This window comes from Corvus kubaryi, unplaced genomic scaffold, assembly GCF_017639235.1.
Source record: "Corvus kubaryi isolate FWS band 111438036 unplaced genomic scaffold, C.kubaryi_AGA036_p1.0 138, whole genome shotgun sequence".
Lineage (NCBI taxonomy): Eukaryota > Metazoa > Chordata > Aves > Passeriformes > Corvidae > Corvus > Corvus kubaryi.
The window spans coordinates 6,115,719-6,139,240 of NW_024580672.1; the positions used below are offsets into that span (position 1 = coordinate 6,115,719).

Consider the following 23,522-nt stretch of genomic DNA (forward strand, 5'->3'; position numbering starts at 1 on the left):
TCCTCTCCTCTCCTCTCCTCTCCTCTCCTCTCCTCTCCTCTCCTCTCATATTTTACATTCCTCGGTCTATAAAGATATCTAGTTTTTTTTGTTTCCATCAATGCAACCTCATAAAGATCAAAATTTACCTAAGAAATATGCCTCAAAATTACCTGAAGTTACCTTTGTGAGCATTATTAGCTCAAAATCCAAGATTCTTTATTAAGAAGGCTTTCTTTTCCTGTAGAAAACACTTCCTGTTATTAGTCCTGTGAGGTGAGAGATGCCAGATTTAACAGTTGTATCTTCTTTATATATAGATCAGTGTGGGGTATGCCCAGCCTCTGCCCTGGAGGGAGGTCTGCTGAGATAAGGAGATTGCATAACCTCCCAGCAGAACTCCCCTGGAAAGGCAACAACTTTCAGTTACAGTGAGAAGAAGACAGACCCAGAATCCTCTGGGAGACCCAGTGCAGATCCTTTGTAACTCATTGGCTTTTACTGTCTGACACCCACCCCCTGTATCCCTATAAGATCTAGCCCTCTGCCCCTGTGAGAGCAGAGAGCTCGTCCGTGGCCTCCCCTTCGCTGGGTGCGGACTCATAAAGCTGCCCCATGCAGAACTGCTACACGGGTCTCTTCGTCTCTCTCCTCCTGGTCTGGCCTGGGAGATTGCCCCGCAGAGCAAGAGCTGGAATCACGAGCTGAGAACCACTAGAGAGCTGATAGATTCTCTGCAAGGCCACTCTGGCTACAGCTGAGGGAAGACACCGAGCCCCGGGAAGACGGTTCCTCACGGGACCATCTCTCCGGACCGGTCACAGCTTCCTGGGTCTGAGCTACTGACCCCACACCAGCCACCTCAGATCAGAGCCTTGCTTACAAGCTTAACTTTGTCAGATGTAAATTATGTCAGTTGGGCTGCCTACAGAATGAGCATGATGGTATTAGTAAGCTTTATAAATAGTAAACCCATCACTAATTTTTGTGTTGGTTGTACTCCTACATGGGAAACTGGTGATTTCCAAAGTAATTCCAACTCCACTGCTGTCATGGTACTTGTAATAGGGTGGTGACTGTGGTAGAAACTCAGTTGCAGATGCAGAACCCAACCAGGAGGGGGGTTTATGGTCCTTGAGGTTCTATGGCAAACTGCTTGCTGGGAATTTGGAGAACAGTTTGTCTTTCAGCAGAGGAGGGGAACTTACTCCTGGCAGCATGATTTTAGATCAAGCATATCAAGATCATACCCAGGTTGTTAGTTGGAGGCATGGCAATTGCTCTGAAATACTGAGTAAATAAATTCTCTGTTACTCATACAAGTGCCAGATACATGATGCATGTATAGATGTCTGTATATACACATATAAATATATGTGTATGTAGTTAGACAGGTAGACAGAGACTTCTTTCTTGACATAAGCAGCCACTATCCTGCAACCTGCTTGTAGATGTCTCTTGTTGCAGTTTTACAAGTGTACTGGGATATCTCATCTTGCCCAGATTGTCATGGCTGATTTATCAGGAAGTTCAAACTGTTTACTTGGGACACATTTAATTGGGAGTTGATCTAAATTGAGCATCTCCTGTGGGCCTGAATTACCCATGTCATGGTTAAAAGAAGAAACTCCTGTTTAACTGGGTCAAGAACCCATTTAAATGGGATGTCTGTAGGGATTACATGGTGCTTAACTACGGGATTCTGTCTTTGGGGTGCCTAGAGGCTGACAGTACTTACATCTCTTCTTTGTTTGGAAACAGCCATGATTATAGCTGCACTGTGATGACACCCAGTCTAGAAAACTCTTGTTTGGCAGCAGTGGTGTTTCCTGGGCTGTTGAAAAGGAGTTAGTATCTATCTGTTGTACAGTTCTCAGTTTTCTTTGTCGATATCTATAGGGCTGCTGTCCATGCCATGGCTGAAATGAGGCTAATCCTCATGACAGAGCAGAGGTCTTTATTGCTTGTGTCCCTGGGTTACCTATAACTCTCCATTAAAGTGGTAGTGCAGGGCTGGATATAACTGACACAAGTGAGAAAAATCAATCTAAGGACTGAGATGGAAATACAAATGAAAATTATGGATCATATGGATGGTCTGACATAGCCGCTCCAGAACACGTAAGGTGTAACAGCACTTTAACGTGACAGCAAGGCAAGACCACATCCAAAATGTGAATGCAGACAAATAAGGACTCTGACAGAATGCCTTGACAAGGAAAGCAATGACTATTCATACCTTTTCAACAGCTATTTCCCTTCATAAAATCATATAATCATTAAGGTTAGAAAAGACCTCTAAGATCATCAAATCCAACCTTTCACAGCCTCTGTGGAGCACCTTCCCAGTTGTTTCAGTCACAGAGGGCTAGTGCTGCTTTGCTGCCTGGTGGAGACACAGCTGGGGGCAGCTGTTCTGGGAGGCCCATGGCATCTGGCAGGACACAGTGGTACAGAGTATATATCAAAATCCTGAATTTGCTTGTTTTGTGTGGATTGTTCAGGGCCCAAGTTCCATTTCACTAGAGCTTTTGGACTGTTCCACTTGGAACCAAACCAAGTCTAGGTGAACATTACTTATTTATTCTACATAATAGAATATTATGTATTTATTCTACATAAATGGTATCTATTATCAAAACAGGTTCAGATAGCAATTTCTGATACTGGCATTGCCACATTAGTTGCCTGCTTTACTTGGTTATAAAACAGCTTCCATCCTGTAGAAATCTGAATTGAGCTTACCTGTTTATGAAGAGCTTGTAGCTACTTTGTGTCCTCGACCCACTAAGTGTGGGGTCACATGATCTGTGTGTCTCTGGAACTCTCTCTGAAATAAATAAAGGAAATTTCAAAATTCAAGTGATAGTAGCAGCACTCAGAATCAGATGTTGGGACAATTACAACAGGGAAGAAATTTAGACTGGCAACTTCCTCTCTTGTGTTCTTGCCTGGACATGATAAATGGCTATTTAATAAGGTTAAGTGAATATTACACCAGCAGTATTCCCAGTTCCCTAGTTATTGTTACTTCTTCTTCATAATCCTTCATGTGAATGTAATTTGGAAAACAGCTGTGTAGGTACAATGGCTGTCATTTCCATCTGTATGGGGGTAATTTGTGAAACAGCTTTTTCTCTTCAGAAATTATGCCCAATTTTGTTTTTCTATTTCCAGGCATAAAATGGGTAGAAAAAGCCAGGAAGCTTCTCTCTGGCTTAATCAGAGTAGAATATAAAATCAATGAAATGAAAATGGTTGTATCTATTCCACTAGTTACTTGCTATGTTAAATATACTGTGAATGTTTTTACATCATAAAAATCTGGTGGGAGTACTGGATGGTTTGTGGGTCCTTAGCAAATAAGGATTGCATTGTTTTTCACCTTCAATCATCTCTGTTGCTACAGAATGGGCAGGTGTTTCTTTGTCCAAATACATGAAAGTTGAAATTTAGAGGCAGAACCAGAGAGGGTTATGCAAGTGGTAGTTCTATGAATGTTTCTTGTATCAGCAGAGATGTTTGAAATCTTTAAGGAAGAGCGAGATTAAATTTTTCTTCACTTGGATCATTTCATTGATCTTATTTGAAGAATTGCATATAAAACTATTACATAAGCAGGATGATAGAGGTGATAAGATAAGATGTATGGAAGCAATCATTTAGATAAAACATTCATGCACTACACCCTGAGACTTCACTCTGAATTCCAACATGAAAACGTGACACTGAATTCTAGTGTACCAACCAACCAACTGCAATTTTAAAACCTAGAAACTACAGTCACATTGCTAAAATAAGCATAAACATGTGGGGTTTTTTCAAGCTGCAGATGGTAGTGACAAAATGTGAGATTTGAGATAAGCTAGTTACCAACGTTAAGTTTCAATCCTGTGTTCTGAAATTACATGCTTTTTTGTGAGAAAACCTTGCAAAAATCTCTGCTTACACTGTGGTTTTCACGTAATTGTATAAATATATTTTGACAAACACATAAAATTCCCCTTAGTCTTTCTATATCAGCTATTACAGCAGTGGGACAACTTGGCTACTTTCAGTGGCCCAACTGCCATGCTTTGATCACAAATCCAACACACACATGACATTAAATTAACATTAACAAGAAGTTGATCCTGTAGATTAGATATGTTAAATGAGCTACTAAAGTACAGTCTTGATATTGCGCTCCTCTAATAATGGTGCTCTACTAGATGGGAATATTTCTTCTCAGAGAAGAATGCTTTTTTTTTAATATATTATTTCATGAAAGAATGTCTGTGGCAAACAAGTTTTCACATTCTGTGTTTGCTCATGTATTTTTAGAATCTTGTCTTACAAAATCCTGAGTATGAACAGCTACCAGTGTTTCAGTGGAGACAGAGACATGCACGAAGTCACTGAAATGGGCCTTTGTCAAGTTCATGACCAAAATTTTCTTAAAAGTGCTTACAAAACAGGCTTCTGCTCTGAGTTTACCTTTGCTGTGTCCAACTGTGTGTGACTGACACGTATGTGGCACTCAGGGAGCAGCTGCAGTCTCAGGTTTTTACTGCTGCTCATATTGATTGCAATTCTGGAGCTTCAGAAAAGTGCCTTGCAGGAGGAGAGCATTAACATGACTAACCTCACTTTCCTTATCCTTGGGCTGAGGGCTTAGGGCTGAGATGCTATGACATGATGTGTTTTTTTCCCAGGATATGCCCAATTTCTCTCTGAATTACATCCTCATAGAATTGCAGTGAACACACCATTTTTTTGCCATCTTTCCTAGGGAAATTAGTCCCTTGAGGTAGTGCTCTATGTATTTTTTTCTTTTTTTTGTCTGAGGACTTTTAAACCTTTAAAATTCAAAAGAGTAAGGGTAATATGGTCCTAGATATTTCATTACAATGAGCATCTGGATATCAGAAACACAAATTAATGCTCCCCATTGAGAAAAAACAAGGACTACTCAGCAGTTTTCTGTTATTTATGGCATCAATGAACTAAGCAATCAGTGTGCACACCCTAGTACATCATAACTGATGTTGTGAATGCTAGGGTTATTGCCTTAAGGAAGAAATTTCTGGGACACAAAATCCACACATGCTTACAGAGAAGATTTGAATCTATGCCACAGGAGGACCTAGTACTTAATTTCTCATGGAAGTTCATAGAGGGAGGAAGTAAACTCTAAACTATAGGGGTAAACTTCCACCTCTTGGTCTAGGAGCTTCCACAGGCAAGATGGAAAATAAGTTTGAAAGCACATAGGAGGATGGATAACTGTAGACTGGAGGATAGAAATGGGTAGGAGTCTGAGAGGGGGAGCTGGCATGGTAAGCTTGGTTTTTTAAGAGAGGCTGGTGGCATTTGGCAACAGCAACATTTTGCTCTTGGGCACTGTCTTGTGTAAGTGATTCCAGTTCAGATTCCAATTTATACATGAAGACACACATGCACAGCAGTACTCCCCTTCCTCTTGAATTCCCTTTTTTGCTTCATAGTATCCCCTTACACTGTGATTTATATGGCTTGGGAAGGAACCCAAACAATGTCTACTGCGGTGTCTTCACTGAACAAATTCTCTGCCAGTTTCTTTCATGTTCTTGCCACAAAAGGGTTGAAAGTGAAGCTAAAATTCCAACTCTGATATCTCCAGACAAAGTAAATCAGAACAGCATTGCAACCTGGCATTTAGCACAACAAAAACAACATGCTAAGCAGGAAATGCACAATGGCTCTGGGACAAAAATGAAAAGAAAATGAAGGGTTATTTGGTTGTTTTTTCCCCCTAGATTTCAGAATTAGTCCGGTTGTTTTTGAATGGGCTTGAAGAAAAATTAATTCTCAACATTCAAATCTTAGGTATTATTCATAGATTCAACTGATTTCAGAGCTGACATCTTGACATTGCCCACCCTATGCATTTGTGGGGTAGCCCCACCTTTTCTTTATCAAGACCTCATGTGCTAAAAACATAATGTCAGGCTTTGTGATCTGCTGAACAGCTTTACCTGGCAAAGGGGGCATGAATCAAGAAAGAGGGGATGGGGCTACATAGTAATCAGGGAATATATAGCTTTGCAGTAGGACACAAGTGAAAAAGAATCTAATATAAAAGTATCTTTCTTCTCTACAATTTAGCACAAATACACCTCCCAAGTCACATAACCACAAGTTGCACAGGAGTATCTATCACCTGGTACATGGTTAGTCCCACACTTCAGGGGACAAAAGAGATGAATACATAATTCACAAACATAATCTTTTATAAAAATCTTACCTCTCCTGTGTCCTCGGTTAGACAGTATCAAAGATGTACTTTCAGAAATACTATTAGAGTCACTATAATCCACAGAGAGTTGTCTGTAATCTTCTGTTGACTGGCTATAGTTCATTAATCTGGACGCTTTGTCTGGAAACAGAAAGGAAATATGGTGAATCATATACTTTAATTATAAGTCATTGTATTTGCATGTTAATGTAAATAACATTTTGATTGACTAATTTTTATATAGTCCACATCTGTCTGTCTTTTAACCCTGACTCCAATTCCTTAAAGACTGAGGAAAGCTTGGTAACTTCATTCTATTACTTTCATAATCTTATTTGGACCAAAATTAGTTTTCATACTTCTCTTCAACCATTCCATATAAAACAAATCTAACACATTAATTCTATTCTACATGTTCAACTGAAAGGCTGAAGAGTGCAGATAACCTGCAAAGTTCTTATTCCTTATACTCTGAGGTCCAAAACCTTCAGCAATAATGTCCTCTTTCTGTGTGCAGGGTGGACAATGCCCAGACACAATCCACTACCAGAGTCAGATGTAGAAATTCCATTAAGGGGTCATCCTAACTCATTAGGATGTATATTTTTCTTTCACACTGACTTTACTTTGCTTGAATTCTCTCTAGTCCTTTTACAGCATCTCTGAAGCATATTTTTTAATTTAAAAAAAAGGAAGAAATGGTATGCTGTCTTGCACATTTTCAGTGTAATCGAAATCCTAATTCATTCAAGTCCTTTGGCAAGTGTAAGTCAAGCGACCTGAATCACTGGAAAACACAGATATCACACCAGATACATAATCCCTAGAATGAGGATAAGGAAACTGTCAGGAATTTGTGGCTAATATGGGGTTGAAGATGGGACCATCCCTTTTGGCAGCAGCAGAATTTCTACCTACTTTTGCAAGTGTGTATCTACAAGCTCAGTTTCTGAGTAAGTGAACCAATATAGCTTTAGGGGTGGTTTGTCTGTAAGTTTCCAAAAGAATCTCCTTATAACCAATAATACCTAATAGAAATGTTCTACATGTATTTAAGTGCATGTTTGATTCTAGCTGATTTAATGGAGCATATGTGTGATTTGCTGAATAGGAATTGTATTGCTTATATGCCTAATGTTGAGTATATAAAAAAAAAATCCTGTATAGTTTGGGCCAGCTTCCCATTGCCCCAAAATCAGAGATCTCTGTCAAAGTGAACAGTACAGTGTTGATACTAGAAAAAAGATACAGTTATAGAATTACTCTGAGGGATAATAAATCTTGATCTTAGTCAAATGGAATACAAAATCGGTAGATATTGGTTTATTTATATAGTGAGCAGGATTTGGCCTTGTGTCTTGAAATCACTCTAGCAATTCATGTGTGAATTTATAAAACATCTTTTGAATAGAAAATTAAACTAAAATCAAAAAGGAACCACAAATCTTTGTTTGAGTAATCAAATAGGAAAGATGAATATATATTCCTTAATGGAAGGAGGATAACCTCACAGAATTGCACCTTCAAAAGTACACTGGAGTATACAAGGTACAAAAGCAGTTTTGAAAGTAGAGGCGTTCTAGATGCACAGGTTTTATGGAAAGTGCTTTAAGAGTCAAATCTGTGCAAGCTGATTTGTTATCACTGCTTCACAGCCCTGAGACTACTGTCCTTTGTGGAAATAAGGAAAAGAAACCTCACTGACTTGCCTCAGAGTCTTTCCATTATGAATTAATTTATATGTAAAGCAATAACTATCCTACCCAACACTATATGCAATCACTACAGCATGAAATTAAGCAATTCATCTGCCTTGGGAATGACACAGAAAAGGCTGTCTGTATCCTTATTAGAGAGTTCAGATTATAAGTATTTCTTTACCTTGGTGAAGATTCATCTGGGATGACAGTGTTGAGGTGTCCGATATTTTTTCATGCAGTCTTTTCCTTATCACATGACTTCTGTTCAGCTGAGAGGCTGTGCTGTCTTCAGTGACCACCTGCTCTGTCTAGAAGGTAGTAATATTGAAAGTCAATGTCATATGATATGTGGACTTCAGACTCTCATAGTGAAGTGATCCTTGCCCTCTGGCTGTCAGAGGCTGCTGATTTGCTTTGTATAAGCAACTTCATTTTCTCATGTTAACACAAAGCGGGACTGAGTATGTGGGCTCCATGCTCTCATGCTAGCTAAGCTTAAGAGGGGACTGTTACAGCAGTAAAGAGAGTAATAAAGAGTGCCAGGGAAAAATTATTCTCAGAATCTTAATGAATACTGGTTGAAAACAAAAAAAAATCTGGTGTGTTTTCTTCCGTTGTCATTCAACTTGTCAACAAAAATGTTTTTTGATATTTCAAAGTTTGAAAAAACTCAAGTGCTCACTTATTAAAGACCTCATGTGGTCAGGCTTGATTGGACAGCAAATATTCAATTCCACTCAAGAACAATGAAATAATTTCCCTAACATGGTGTAAATACAATTTTTTTTAATTTCATGAAGGAAGTCTGAAACCAGAGTGGCAACTGAGAAATCTTTACTGTTGTGTTAAGTCCATTCCTTTGGCCAATAATAGGTCTCTGTAAAGGTTATGATTGCTTCAGTATTAACCAAAGAAATTAAGATTTGTAAGTACCAAAGCTGGATCACTTCCCAGGAGTGTAGAAGTGGTGTGTGAGACAGCTTCATTGCTTTATTTGCTTGTACATGTGCCCACACAATTTCCTGTGCAGAAGTTTAGAACCAAATCTCACTTCCTTAATCCATACAAACATTAATTTCGGCAATCACTCACCTGTGTCCCATGTCACTGCATGACTCTCTCACCACAGCAAAGATGATTGGAGTATGAGAGTAGTACCTACCTCGCTGACACTTCCCACTGCAAACTGGACCATTTTCTTTATGTAGAATTTTGCTGGTAAGGAAGCAGATTCCTTCTGATGTGCTTCGCATGCTTCCAGGATTGATTCAGGAGAAAGTCTTTTATGTGGCAGATCTTCACACAGTGTCAGCAAGACTGTATGTAGTTGGTCACCCAGCTGGAGGGACTGAGTCAAAATAGAGGTATTGTTAAATAACATCTCCCAGGGGACTGAAATCCTGTGTAAACTGGGACCAGGAATTTCTGTAAGCCTTTCACTCTGGGTGAGAAACAGGCACTGAATTCCTTTAGACTTTGGGAAAATTCCAGACAAGCACCCTAACAGCACTAAATGTGCCTCTAGTGGGATCTAGGATAGCCTTGGAGAGACTTGACATCTCCAAGAGTGATCATCAGCCCAATTAGGGGCTTCTTGGTGACAGAGAGTTCAGTTTGCTCCAGAGCTTTGTTAATTCGACTGTGAATCAAAGATTCATGCAAGTAAGATATGTGGTAGCATTAGCTTCAAAAAGGTGAGGAGTTATACCAGCCAAAACTGTTGTCATAGAGACCAGATACTTATATTTTAGGGCCATTTAGCTTATAAAGCCTTTTCTCTTAGAATGTGAAAGGGAGGTTAAATCTACCAGAAGCCTGTGCTCTCCAAATCGAGAAGAAGCAACAAAAAGCATCAGCACAGAAATGAAGCAAAATGTATGTTACAAGTCTTTGAAAGGATTCTGGGTAAGCAAGAAATCTTTAATTTCAGCTAGCAGGGATACTGATAGAATTTGTTCAGAAATAAGGAGAGTTATTTAGTTTTATTCTTGCGTCCCGTTTTTGGAAAAGCACATAAATGTGCACAGCACCCCAATCATGCCAACATGATGTTTTTCTTTTAGTCCTTCCTATCTTAGAATCACAGAATAATTTAGGTTGAAAAAGACCTTTAATATCATCGAGTCCGATCATAAACCTAACACTGGCAAGTCCACCACTAAATCATGTCCCTAAGTGCCACATCTACATATCCTTTAAATACCTCCAGGATGAGATTCAACCACTTCCCTGGGTAGCTTGTTCCTAATTGTCTTGGAATAAATAATCTTCACCCTTAAAATCAAGGTATAATTCATCTTAATAAGAACAATTCAGATTTTTTAAGAAACAGAAGGAAAAAGAAAAAGAAAAAGGAAAGATGATCTCTTAACTAAATTCCCTGATTGGGGTGAACTGGTATTTTTGGTGAAGCTTAGACCTTGACGCAAGCTTTTCAATTCTTTCTAGTGGTCCAAAACATAAAGCCCCTTTTAGTGATACTTCAGATTATGCCTCTCAATCTTTGAACCTACCAGAATAAAAGAGAACAAAAATGTTTGTGTTACTGGCCTGGTTTGGAGGAACCTGGTAATCTGCTGACCAATAGAGGGTCATTCCTAAGGAATACACCAGCATCTGTCAAAACAGAAAAAGAAACCCTCTGAGAAATCAATACTTAGTCTAGAAAAGCCTCATACTAGACACACCATCCTTTTGTGTCTTTGGTCACAAAATGGCAGAAGTCAAACAGATTATTTTTTTAAAAAACTAGACTAAACATATCTAAAAGTAAAATACTGACTCTTAGCTTATGGTCTAGGTTTAATGCAATTAGTACTGTTCAGCTTGAGGGGCTGAGCCAGGCTGCCCTCTGTTCAATGATGCCAGGAGCAGGGAAAGAAATTTGAACTCCTTTCTTAATTTTGAAGCTCTCTCATTGCTGATTAAAGTTCTCCCCTAACTGTGGGACTGACTAGCAGTTATATACAGAAAAATAATTACTGGACTAAAGGGCACCTATTCCACAGCTTCATTTTTCTGCCTAGTGTCTAAATGGTCAGTTATGTGTGAATCTGAAAATACTGTGTTCTGCCTGAGGGGAGTATGTGGTCTGAGTGTTATTTAAAACTTTTAGGTGCCTGAATGTTGTATCTTCCTTTCTTGCCAGAGACTCGTTTGTCAGAGAGAAGAAAAATAAATTGTTAACAAAGCTGAACATATTTCTGACTTCCTGGGACTGCTTCCACCCTCTGATTGTACAGATACTGCAGTCCTGCTGCTTCTGGGATTACAATTACCATACCTGCCTAAACACCATTTCATAGAAATATTCTTCCTTTCTGTGGGCCTTTACAAATAATACATTTCTGCAGGCCTTTAGGACTGATGTTCTAACTTGATTTTGATGTTGTCATGCATACTAATCCAATGGTAAGATGCAAGATACATGTAAATCTTTCTAACTATAGCCTAATTGGATTAGTTTTATTAGAAGTGGGGTGTGACAGGAGGTGCCTGGTATGCTGCATTAAAACGAGCTTGTCTTCATGAGGCGCTGTCAAGATTTACTTTACAATATACCTCACCTTTGTCAGTCCAAAGCGCTGGTTTTTACTTGGGCGGTAGAGCAATTCTGGTGGACTGAAAGGGGCAGCTTCTATCTGAGATGCATTGTTTTGGAAGGACAAATTTCCTTCGGCAGACAGTAGTACTGACCATGGGCAAATCACACAGATGGCAGGGTCTGGAAAATGTTGAAGTTGATAATGGAGATCTTAGTGTTCAATTCACTGCACTCAGAAAATCATATTTCTGGCATCTCAAATTCATCACTGGAGGTGTACCCAGAATGACTTGACTGACTGGAGACCTCATTGGTCCTGACCCACAGACTCAGTTCCCAGCCTGACCTCTGACTTGCCTTGTCACTGTGGCCTTGCCTGCTGATCGCTGGGTTCTTTGACACTGGTTGCCTTCAGCTAGCATTCTCTTTTGCTCCTTCCACATCTTCTCTAGTGTTGTATGCAAATACAACTCACACATGCTGGGAAGCTTGTCTGTTTTAGGAACAGCCAGCCAGCTTGTACATCAGCCTAATGAAGAATACCTGGCCTTCCGTAGTGCTGAGCAGCCAATGATTGGCGTTTCTGCCTAACCCAGCAGTGCTCCAGCACACCAGAAATATACTATAGCAAGTGGTGCTGACCGTTACAAGATCTGGCATGATTTATTCCATCAAGCACAGTGCAGCAAATGTGGCAGTATTAGCCTTGAAAAGAGGCTGATTCCAGAAACAAAATAGCTGTAATTAAGAGATGTGGAGCCAGAGATATGCCTTACTCAACTGGGATGATGATATGGAGAGGCAGGTAACCTTCCCTGTGCTCCAAGAAACTGGAACACTGTGTATGCAGACTCCAACTTGGCATCACTTCTGGACCTGAGCTTTCTAAAGACATGTTTTAGCAGCCTTACACTTGGCCTATAGACCAGCTTGGTTGTACATCCCTACTTCTTCTTGGTTTAGTTTTCATCTTCTGATACCCTAAATTTATCTGGCGCAGCATAGGGAACATAGGCTGATTGTATCATTTTTTTAAAAAATTTTGTTTTGTTAAGTCAGTGATCAGAAGAGCATAGTGTCAGCTTAGTGTCTGGCACACAGTCAGTAGATGGATCTGAGCTGAACCTATCCAGGTGGGTATCTCCATGCTTCACTGCTTTGCACATTCCTGGTGCTTGTATTGCCTGGGCTATTCTATCCTCTTTTTACACCAGATAATAGAGAACTCGTGGTATAGTCAACCTGCTGTAGTGTTCCAGTCTATTAAAAACTTGTTGGTAATGAATATGCACTCCTCCAGCTATAGCAGAAGTAACACATCACTTGTTTTCTGTATTTTGTGTTTTGATTCTACATGCTCATGAGGTAATAAGACATCTCATCCATTCGCCCCTCAAAAGAAATACCCATTCACATAAACAGTTCTCAAAATGTGACAGGTTGCTCAGCTGTGCTCTCTTGTTGTTGCTCAGTTGTGCTCTGTGCTCTCTCAAGCTGGTCTGCTTGGCAAGCAATCATCATAATGATGTCACGTTAATATCATCAAGGATAAAAGTCTCTTGCTAGCTGAATGGAGAGCCATGTGGATTTGCCTGCCCTTCTCTATCAGTCCATGAAGGACATGATCCTAGCTGGCACTGCACTTTCTCTGGGTGCATGTTATTCAAATTTTAGGAAGGGCTCTTTGTCTGCATATAGTTGTACTCAGATTAATTACTACCTGATGTTTAATTTGAAAAAGAAACAAACACCAAAACCAAGCTGTGTGAAGACCTCCTATGTAGATAGAGCAATCTGCATGTAATGCCAGCAGCAATGAAAGATTTCTCACTTTTATTAGCAATATGCTGTTAGTGCCATTAGTGTTTTTTGTCTCCACCCCACCCCCCACAAGCAAACAAGCAAAAAAACAAGCTCAAAAGAATTAAAACAACTGAAGAATTAATTTCCAACAGTAAGAACTCCAAAAAGATACTTTTCACCTCACCTTTGTGAAGATCGTCCAGAAGCTGCATTGTGGACAGGTACAGGAGTGCCCATATTTCTTCTTCCTCCAGAGGGCTTCCTTTTGCCCACAGGACCTCGGCCAATGTCACACAGGAACTGTTCATGCCTGCTGCAGTAGATACCGGGACTTGGACACACTGAAGTGGACTGAGTTGCTCAAGACAAGCCCTACTGATTATAGCTGTACCCTTCTCTCACAGTAAGAAATATTTTGTGAACCACCCTGCTTTGTTGTTCAGGGTAGGTAAGTATTGCTTATCCCTGTCTTAATCTGAGTAAGAGTAAATAAAGGGCACTGAACTAAGTGACTTCCTGTAATCTTTTTGAGCCCTTTTACTCATCATTTACCCATCATTTATGAAAAAAAGTCATAAGATTCTGTGGAGCAAATAGTTTTTACTCAGGAGGTCCTTCATGAATATTCACTGTTCAGATTTTGTGAGAGGTTATTTGAATGACAGGTGATTGATTTTGCTGCTTAATTGGATTTTCCTATCTATAAAAACATGACAGAGTTAATCTAAGAAAAAAAGAACGCAAAGCAAAAGATATGTAACATGAAAAGTTTATAAACAGTCCAACAGAGCAATTAAATTTCATTCATTGCCAGATTGATCTTGTAGACTCCTACAGAATTCATTGATGAGAGCTTTTCTTGCTCACATATCAGAGACTCAGTGCTTGCAGTTCAACCCTTCCAACATACATATAAACTTGATTTGTTTCACTAAACCAAATTAAAAGAGGATTCTCCTTTTGGACTGCTGAACAGCAATTTAGTGGCTCCCAGCACACTATCCTATCTGACAGGTATATAAGACCTGGCCTAGTGCAGAAAAATGTGGGTCCGCACACTCACCCTGTTTTGTCTCAGCTGCAACACAGCATCAGATCATTTAGACAAAGGCACTCTGTAGTGAATCATAATTTCGTGTCCTACGTACTGGAAAAGTATTTTCCTAATCCCAGCCCACTAGGAACTGACTTGTGACTTGAAGTATCAAGGTTGCTTTTCCTTCAAATGTTTTGTTCTGCTAAATATTCTCCAAGAAGGTTTTGTTATTCATAAATGAGTCTGATCTTTCCATTTAATGAGTTTTACATTTCAGTAATTTACTGAAGCTCTTTCAGAGCTGCCCTAGGTCTACATATCAGTAGGGAAAACTGAATCCAAACTTCAAATTTCCTAGAAGTTTTTAGACAGCTTTTGCTGTTACTCTCCTGTAACAGTGAGCTCCACAGGTTCATTTTATGTTGTGTAAATAGGGGAATAAGGAGAAAAGTTAGAAGTGATCCATTTACTGATTTGAGATTTCTGCATTGTAGACCAGCAAGTGAGGACAGTATAGCCTGGGCTGCTATTGTCTGGTATAGGGTTGTAAACACCACTGTAAAATGAGTTCACTCACAGCCTGAGGACAGATCTTCCCCCTAGAAATTTCTTCACTCTCTGTACACAGCTCACTTACTGCCACTGCTTGCTCTCTGCTTGCAACAGAACTCACTGTGTCTTACAGCTGATTGCTTTGCCAGCTTCCCATTCATTATGGAGTCTTCAAGGGGTCACTGCAAGAGCATTACAGTGTCCTGCAGGACCAACTTGTTGCTGATTAATAGACTACTCAGACTTCACTTCATGGGGTCTTGTCTTGGCTCACTAGCTTGCAAACAAGGAATCCCAGCATGGGAAGAATGATCCTTTGTTGCAATCCCTACAGGATTATAGATCAACCTAGTGACATTTTAAACGGAACCAGAGTCCTAATTTTAGTCTCTGTAGCTTCAAAGGGCAGTAAAGCTTCTTACAAACCCTAACCTTAATTAGAAGAGACAGACAAATCTTCTTAATCTAAGCCATCACCATTTCTCTTAATAATAAATTACTGTGATAGCATTTCACTTAACCCTGTGGTACTGGGAGTAAGCAATCAATTCACATCCCCAGAGCCAGAATCTGTGTGGCTTCTCCATACAGGTAACCCACCAGATCATACTTAGCACTGTTTTATTTGAGACTGCGCTGAGGGAAGGAGCACTGCACCCTCTGTTTTAGGTAGAAGTGCTTATATGAAGTGATTTCAGTGCTGATATTTCTCACTAGCTTAAGTTACTCACTAAGCAGCTATCCAAATTGCAGGTGTTACAGCTTTATAGTACCAAAGTGAAATCAGCAGTTACACCAGAGATGCTTAACTTTTGTAGCGAATCTTTTTTTCTGAAAGTAATGTCTCAGATCAATACTAAGTATGAATAAAATTAATCCTGCTATCAATGATGTGCAAACTTCTTGAAAAAATATTAGATTGTATGGCCATGGAAATCATAATCTCTTTAAAGGTAACAAATCATTGCTTTAAAGCAATGGTGGAGTTAAGCCATGTGCTATTTTACAATCAAATTAGCAACTGGTTTTTAAAAACACTCAGAATGCCCTGTATCTTCAGGCTGTATTTTTGACTTCTGATTTTCAATACCAACATGATGTGATATTTAACAAAAATGCAACAGTGTGAGTGCTTGGGGAAAAAACTATAGCCAGGCTATGCTATGTGTATTATAAGAGAGTAAAAGTGATTGAAAGATACTGTTATTATTGTTGCACTGCCCATATTCATCCCTCAGTTTAATAAAAGCTGTGATCCAGAACCAAACAATTCTGACCTTTAAGCAACCTACAACTCAAAAAACAAGGCAGACAAATGAGGAGGCAACAAGGAAAAAGTTAACAGCAACTTTGCAAAAAGCGACTCTTTTTCAGTAACGCTACATATCAGGAAATTATGCTGGATCTGGTTGAGTCTGCAGCGAAAAATTAGAGCAGCAGAATGTAATCACCCACTTTGGAGTTTGGCCAGGATATAGAGGTTAATGTTTTTGTGACTGGAAAATGTAGCAAAGAGCTTCCAGTGCCAATTCATGCTTTTGAGGTAAAAGGCTGACTTTGCCAATGTCTATGGAAGAAGATAGTACCATCCAAATTAGCCTAAAATATCCTCCCTGTTCTAATCTTTGCAACACATTTATTCATTATGTAGACTCTCTAAAGTCAACAGACTTTCCCCTACTCTTCTTGCATAGGTTGCATAAGGTTGCATTGGGGTGAGGCTAACCCATCATTTTGCCAGCAACATCCACCTATTTATCACATTTCTTTCTAAATAATTCAATTTTGGTGCATTTTGTTTTATCGTATGTGCAAGCTTTCATCCATTGAAAGCTGGAGTCAATGAAAGAAATTGAATTTATCATGAAAGTAAATGAACTACAACTTTGCATCTGAATTTGATCCTTAGCAACAACTGTGCTTTAGTTATTTCATATGCCAAGGTCACTTTACTGGATTTTGCAGTCTTATTTAGTAAAATGTAAAGGAGCAGCTTTGCTTTGGTCAATCTTTACTTTTGCTATTTTGTTTACTATGTAAAGAAAGCAAAAGAGCTAAAAACTATTACTCTCGTAGCAAAACTGACCTTCCCTTATCAACTACAGTCAAGTACATTAAATATCCTTGAGAGGAATGGGTCAGCTGGATTCCTAACTACATGACAGCCCTTTTCATGCCCACCTATCAGAGGGAATTTACTGGGGAGTAGGCTCAGCTGTACAATAAGTTTTATAGCATGAAAGTCAATCCATTATCTGGATGATAGTGAAAAAAGATGAAGGGAGATCTGGACACACCAGTGAACAAGGTGATGAGGAAGGAGAAATCACATTTAGCTTTCAAAAATATGGAATCAAGTTTGTTTCTGGTCTACTTGTAAAGGCATAAAGAAAGAACAGATTTGCCCCATCTGGACACCCTGAAGAACAACTGGAAATGAGAACTTTGGCAAAATAGTCTGTGTATAAACACAATAACAGCAACAACAACAACAGCAAAGGATTATCCTTGGTAGGAATCAAGCATTCTGTGAACTGGAAAGGCTTCTGTCAAATCAGAACAGCCTTTCAGTTTTTACTGCCTGGAAGCTGTTCTTGCAGAGGTCTTGTCTTTCGTGCGACTGAACTTTCAGTTCTGCTTCATTACTCTGTGTTGGTATATTGCAAAATACCTAACTGTAAACTTAGCCAACTTTTAATTTGCTGGAAGGTGTAAACAAATGTAGATTTTTTAAACAATTCTTTCTGGGAAGGCCTATTTATGGTTTGGACATACATGCCCATCACAGCCCCTCTGTTAGAGGTGACTAATTGATTTTGACAACAGTGAGCCAGAGAGGGGCTACTTAAGTAGGTCCTCTGACAGACCTGAGAGATTGCTAACATTGGCCACTACCCTCACTAAATGAGTGTAGGTGTGTACTGCCAGGCAAGTGAGAGGGCCTTGGAGTGTAACTTCTTCCACTTGCACCACTATCTCCAGGAAAAGTTCTCTATCCATAACAGTCCATGGAAGTATAAACCCACTGCACCTGAAGACACATGAAGTTGGCTAATACTGATTTTGCCTAATTTACCTGCAATGCCTGAGCATCCATCCATTTTCAAGGGCAACTTTAGAGATAAGGAAATGCTTCTTCTAGTGTGGCACTGAAAGACTCACTAATAAAACTACACCCAAGTCTATAAAAAGATGGCCTTCAGCCAACTTTCTCTAGACACAGTATTGTCCTTAGCCTTCTATCCCTTTCATCTGTTGTACTCCAATTTCTTAGCTATGTCAGCAGTCCATTTTAGGACTCAGGTGCTACCTGATAGTCTAAAAGCACCTTCTGTAAACAAATGACCAAACCCAAGGAAACTCAATCCTCAAAATAGCCAAAGTCAGAACTTCTTGTATCAGTGGCAGCAAGATGCAGTGGGGGAAAAGAAAACTTTCTGAAAGAAGGTAATTAGCTGGAGCACCTCAGGTGCGGGTCGGCAAGACTTCAAGCAATCTGCATTCAAGATTAGGAAATATGGGAACTTGAAGTGACACTTTTCTAGGGTGTTGGAGGGCTAATAGACTGATTTTAAGTACTGAAGAGGGGTCCATAGAAACAGATTGACCAGACAGACTTCCTAATTCTGAAAGATCTTTTAAAATGAAAAGTTACAAGGAAAATGTGTTTTTAGTCAGCATCCTTTTACTTGGCCTGAGTGCTGGACAGTGGGTTATTTACATATCAAGTAATGTAATTTCTGACCGTATCCAGGTGAGGACCTTGACCGAGATCAAATCAGTCTGGCTATCCTATCTCTTGATTTTCCTCTGTGGTTTTCCCCCTCAAAGATTAATAACTGACAGTAACACATTACTTTGAAGTGCCTTATGTTTAAGAGCAGGAATAAATTTGTATCTTTACATCTTTGTGACACAGAAGCTCAGAAACTTCATCAAAAGGGGCTGAAAATTTATGGAGGACTAGATGGAAATTAAAACACAAGTGTTTTTTCCCTCACTAAGGGAAGACAAATGATTGTTTAATATCAAGTATTCCTAATACACTAAGAAAAGTTCTTGCAGCCTATCTCAAGACTGGCTGCATAATAAATCAAATTTGGAGTACAAAATTAGGGGAATTAAAAATAGGATAAAAATGGGATTGAGCTATAGTTTTGAAATAATCAGTGTTAATTTCAAAGTAAATTTACAGAATTTATGAACAACCTGTCCTGAGCCTTTTCTGTGGTCACAGACAGAGAAGGAACGATGCGTCAATCTCACTGCCTCTGAATCCTCTGAGTCATGGTGGCAGGAACAGCATTTGGCATGAACCTGCATTCAGTAGGAGGTATCACCAGGAAAATACTTAACTAATTTCCTTCGTGCCCTTAAAAATCATATAGCTATAAAAATGAATGTAGAGACGGTTTTGAAATTTAAAATTATCCTAGTGTGCATACAGATTAAATGTTTGATATAGATAATCATTTCTGAATTAAAATGGGAAGATATTACTTGCTTTTTATAAAGGCACAAGGTTATTCAATGGTACATATGTTTTAATCTGATTCTGGGTCTCTACAGACAGTTTGGGATCAGTGATATAATTTTGCGACACTCCAGTGTCTACCCTGAAATATTCTTAAATGAACAGATTTCAGATGAGGATCACAATCCTTTGTTGCTCAAGGCTGCATATTTTGCTTCTTTAAAAAACCCAAACTAAAAAAAACAACCCAAATCCTGGAAATTAGAATACTGTAATGAGATTATGAGAGATGTTGGTCTCCAAAATTTTTAGGACTAGGTAGTTAGAAGATCCTGAAGAATCATTGAAAGCTATGACCAAATTGTAAGCGACAACTTTAAATCTTTTTTGGTTTTCATCTGATTCATAATAATCCACAAAACTGTAACATGCAAGAAGAAAGAAGATGATCACATCAGCCTGTAAGCATGAGCTTTGAATAGGGTCTGATTGCGTCTATCATGTTGATGATTGTTCTGATTTAATACTTCAGGTTGTATTCTGTTTTTGAAGAACAGTGTTCTTCCATAAGAAAAATTTAAATTATAAAAATATAGTGTAGAAATAATTTACTGAGAAATGACAACTAAATATATTTGCTTTATAGGCACTATTCATCTACAGCATGTAAAATTGAAAACCCAAGTAAATTCTTAAAATATATTTAAATGTAGTTCAAATTGAATTAAGGTAATTCAATTGGTTGTTGCTATCACCAAATTGTTACTGATAATCTTAGGGGAAATACAGAAAAAACTATATTGAAAATAAATGTAATATCTTAAGTATCTTAATCACAAATGTATGCATATTTTAGACAGATGAAAAGGGAAATACTTTGGGGGCAAAAGGTGCCCACCCTGTGTACTTTAGACTTTCTTAAATGTCTACATTAAACTCTGAGCCTCTTTGGTATATAATATTTGTTGGGCCAAATCCAGTAACTCTTTTGTATATTTAAAGAGTTCTTGATACATGCTATCATTCATGATACTATGGTTTCTATCTGGATACATAAGCATAGTAATTGGATAAAAAGCTGAATATTTGCTAATTACTTAAGTACAACCTACTGTATTTCAATGCTGATTGTCCATCAAATGCCAACAAATTTTAGCTATATGAAAAGTTGGAAGACACTGAAAAGAGCACATTTTTAAAAAAATATAGTTTAAAATTAATTTACCTCATAACCTCATTTATTCACATATATTCCATATACAAATTTTGTACTCTGACTCACTGTAAACTTGTTATAATTTTGGAGAGAATACACTATATTCCTCATACCAGAGAGATGAATCTCATTAAGTATGAAATTTAACTCTCTGAAATATGGGGTGGAAATGTGTAGGTTTATAATTGGAATAAACACTTAAAATGCTGTTAAAAACTTCTGTTCAAATAAAGTAGACACGCAGAGCCAAATCTGCAAACACTGACAAGTCAGTAAGGGAGTTGCCTTGTTGCTAAAGCGTGGCCTTGCCTTAGAAAGATTGTGTTCCAGAAATTATAGCTGCAATGAAACAGCATTATATGGTATTTTTTCTCTCTCTATTGTAAATTATTTTGTTTCCTTTCTAGAAACATGTACTTTAATCAATAGGAGAATTAACCAGACTACTGCAAATTATTCAGCACTGAAGGGAGATAAAATTTCACTGCTGCAGAGAGATTAATTTCTTTTCTAGGAAGTCATAAATATCACATAAGTTGGGCCAGTCTCTAAACAGTCTAATCTTTGAAGGAGAGAGTTGAAATCTAGTTCCTGAATAGTGTAGTTATGTGCCTCTCTGCAGGGAATTTCATGAGCTGGGTGGTAAGGGTGCTAAAAGATGTGACTTTACTACAAGACCCATGGACATTGTTCCTCAAAGACACAAAATGTTACTGGTACCAAAAGAAAATTTAGAAAAAACCAGCATCCTACAAAATCAGACTTATAGGGTCAAATTCTTTTTTCTTCTCTACTTCAAAGAAAACCTACCAGTGAATTTCAGAGGAAAATACTACACTGTCTGCAGTCAGTTTGCAAGTAGATAGTCTTTCAATAGAAGTTCCTGAAAATGTATGACTGGATGACTGCAATCAAAAGAAAGTGGTGCTATGCTCATTCTTGCTAAGTTTATGTGCCCTTTCTTCTCTGCTCTGGCTGATGCCAAATGCCAAAGACCTCATAGAATATCAGTCTGTGATAGACAGCTACTGCTTCAAAAGTAGCTACTGCTACTTTTCTTTGGTTTTTTTCATTCACCTTTCATAAAAGCTCATTCTACATGAGACTAGACCAGACTGGTGGCCCAGAACTAAATCTAATACATCTAATAGATCTAATACATCTAATACATCTACATTCCAGCACTTCAAAGATTGAAGCTTCAAAGCCATGCTCTCTGCTGCTGCAGTGCCAGAAATAGTAGGACAGTAGAATTTCAGTGCCATGGTAATACTTCTCTTTTATACTTATTGATTTATGTCCTTTTTAAGGCATTATGTAATTCTCTGAAATGAGGCAGCCTCATGCCAGACATAGGAACAGGGAATGAAGGGTCAAATGATATGCTGATACTGAGGTTAATAGGTAGCACCACAACACAGGCAAAAGAACCTGAGCAGGCTGTACACCAGCTTCTTCAGGTGCCAAAGAAAAATGAATTCCTAAATGAAAGATGAAGAGCTAAGGTTTTAGTTTATGTTGTCCAGTCTTCCCGAAGTCTCTCCATAGCTTCTCATAGCTAATCCTATTGTAATCAATGCTGCTGTGGTTTGCTTATTGTTAAAGCTAGTTCTTGAGCTCTGACAGTGCCACAGTTACACCTTTGCTTGCAGAAGAGAGATATTCAAAGCTTCCGATCCTGATTCTGATGCTGACCGGTTCTGTTACTTGAGAAAGACTCAGTGTCTTCTTTCACCACATCATTGAGGATGATGCAGTTTCCCATCATTAGCAATTCACTTTAGATGTAAATAGTAAATTATCAGTATTTGTTTTCCTCTGGAATCTCCATCTATAAATTTCTAGATCAGTAATGATTATGAAGCCTGTGCCAAAACTTCCATAAAATGAGGTTGCTTTTATTTTAGAAACTGCAAACTGTAATTAAGGGACTTGCTAAAAACATTGGAGAGCAGTGGAGAAGAAATTAGGAAAGCAGTTTCTTAACTGAGAGCCTTTAGTTGCAGGTTGTAATCACTGGTAATCCTTCTGCTGTTTGGAGTTCAGTGCTCTTTCTGAAGTAATAGTATTTAGTACAAATCCATGAAAAAATAATGTACTTAAACTATGTTTTCCAGAATCATGTGAACTGTGTTATGCAAACAAAGACTTATCCCTGCCATAAGAGCAGTAACAATTTAGTGACTTTTACTCCTTTGCCTTCAATAGAAAACAATACTATTCTGAGGGACCCTGATTTTTTAACAGCGCAATACTGTTAGGTGTTGTAGGTGAATTTTTTTAACTCCAGAAGAAGGCAGGAGGGACTGAGCACTGACATGCTGGATGACAATCCAGCCAGCTCTGTATTATCATTTTTCATACAAACAGGCAGCCTTCTAATCAGAATTAGCTAATGATTTGAGAGAAATGAAATGAGGTTTAATGTAAAAAACCCAAACAACAAGGTAAATATTAGATACTGCTGTACAAAGCAAAGATGATGAGTGATTTAATACTTACTTAATTGATAATGAGATTAAGAGAAATACGTAAGAACCTACCTGTACAAGTTGGACAGATGCCGCATCCAGAACAGTCTGAAATCTTCTATATTTTTGCCCAATAATTATTGTTTAGACCATAACAGTTGTAAATAGAACATTAAACATATTCAGGACTTGACTGGACTTCTGTTTCTTGTTTTTTTCTCTCTTTCTCTTTCTTACCTTCTGTCTTCTCTCTTTCTTTCCCCCTTTCTTCCTTTCTTTCTATTGCTTTGTTTGTATCTTGTAACTAAGCACTGTGTGGTCTGGCAAGTGGCTAGGCAAGTAAACAGTGAGGTTCCTTCTCTTACTTTCAAGCCAAACCTAGCAGCTCCTGGTTTGAAGTTGAGGGCCACGTCATGTCTGCTAAGGCTGTTTACAGTCCTTTCTTTTCTTTCTTTCTTTCTTTCTTTCTTTCTTTCTTTCTTTCTTTCTTT

The 23,522-nt window shown here is 38.5% G+C and overlaps 2 protein-coding genes across 9 annotated transcripts in view; one reads left to right on the top strand and one right to left on the bottom strand.

Moving 5' to 3' along the window:
- Positions 1 to 23,515, bottom strand: part of FRMPD2 (FERM and PDZ domain containing 2) — a 71,414-nt gene extending 47,899 nt beyond the window's left edge. For 3 of the 6 annotated variants that reach the window (XM_042018828.1, XM_042018829.1, XM_042018826.1), the window contains exons 1-8: positions 23,104 to 23,514; positions 13,467 to 13,595; positions 11,502 to 11,659; positions 10,486 to 10,551; positions 9,098 to 9,283; positions 8,117 to 8,243; positions 6,245 to 6,376; positions 2,725 to 2,809 (exon numbers count right to left, since the gene is read on the bottom strand). In XM_042018828.1, coding sequence (XP_041874762.1) covers positions 2,725 to 2,809; positions 6,245 to 6,376; positions 8,117 to 8,243; positions 9,098 to 9,283; positions 10,486 to 10,551; positions 11,502 to 11,659; positions 13,467 to 13,590 — 878 coding nt within the window. In that variant the 5' untranslated portion in view covers positions 13,591 to 13,595; positions 23,104 to 23,514. Of the gene's footprint in view, positions 1 to 2,724; positions 2,810 to 6,244; positions 6,377 to 8,116; positions 8,244 to 9,097; positions 9,284 to 10,485; positions 10,552 to 11,501; positions 11,660 to 13,466; positions 13,596 to 23,103 lie in introns of all 6 variants that reach the window. The other 3 variants (XM_042018827.1, XM_042018830.1, XM_042018831.1) reach the window with 3 other exon arrangements.
- MAPK8 (mitogen-activated protein kinase 8) overlaps positions 1 to 23,522 on the top strand; it is a 183,927-nt gene that overhangs the window by 106,458 nt on the left and 53,947 nt on the right. The window lies entirely within an intron of this gene.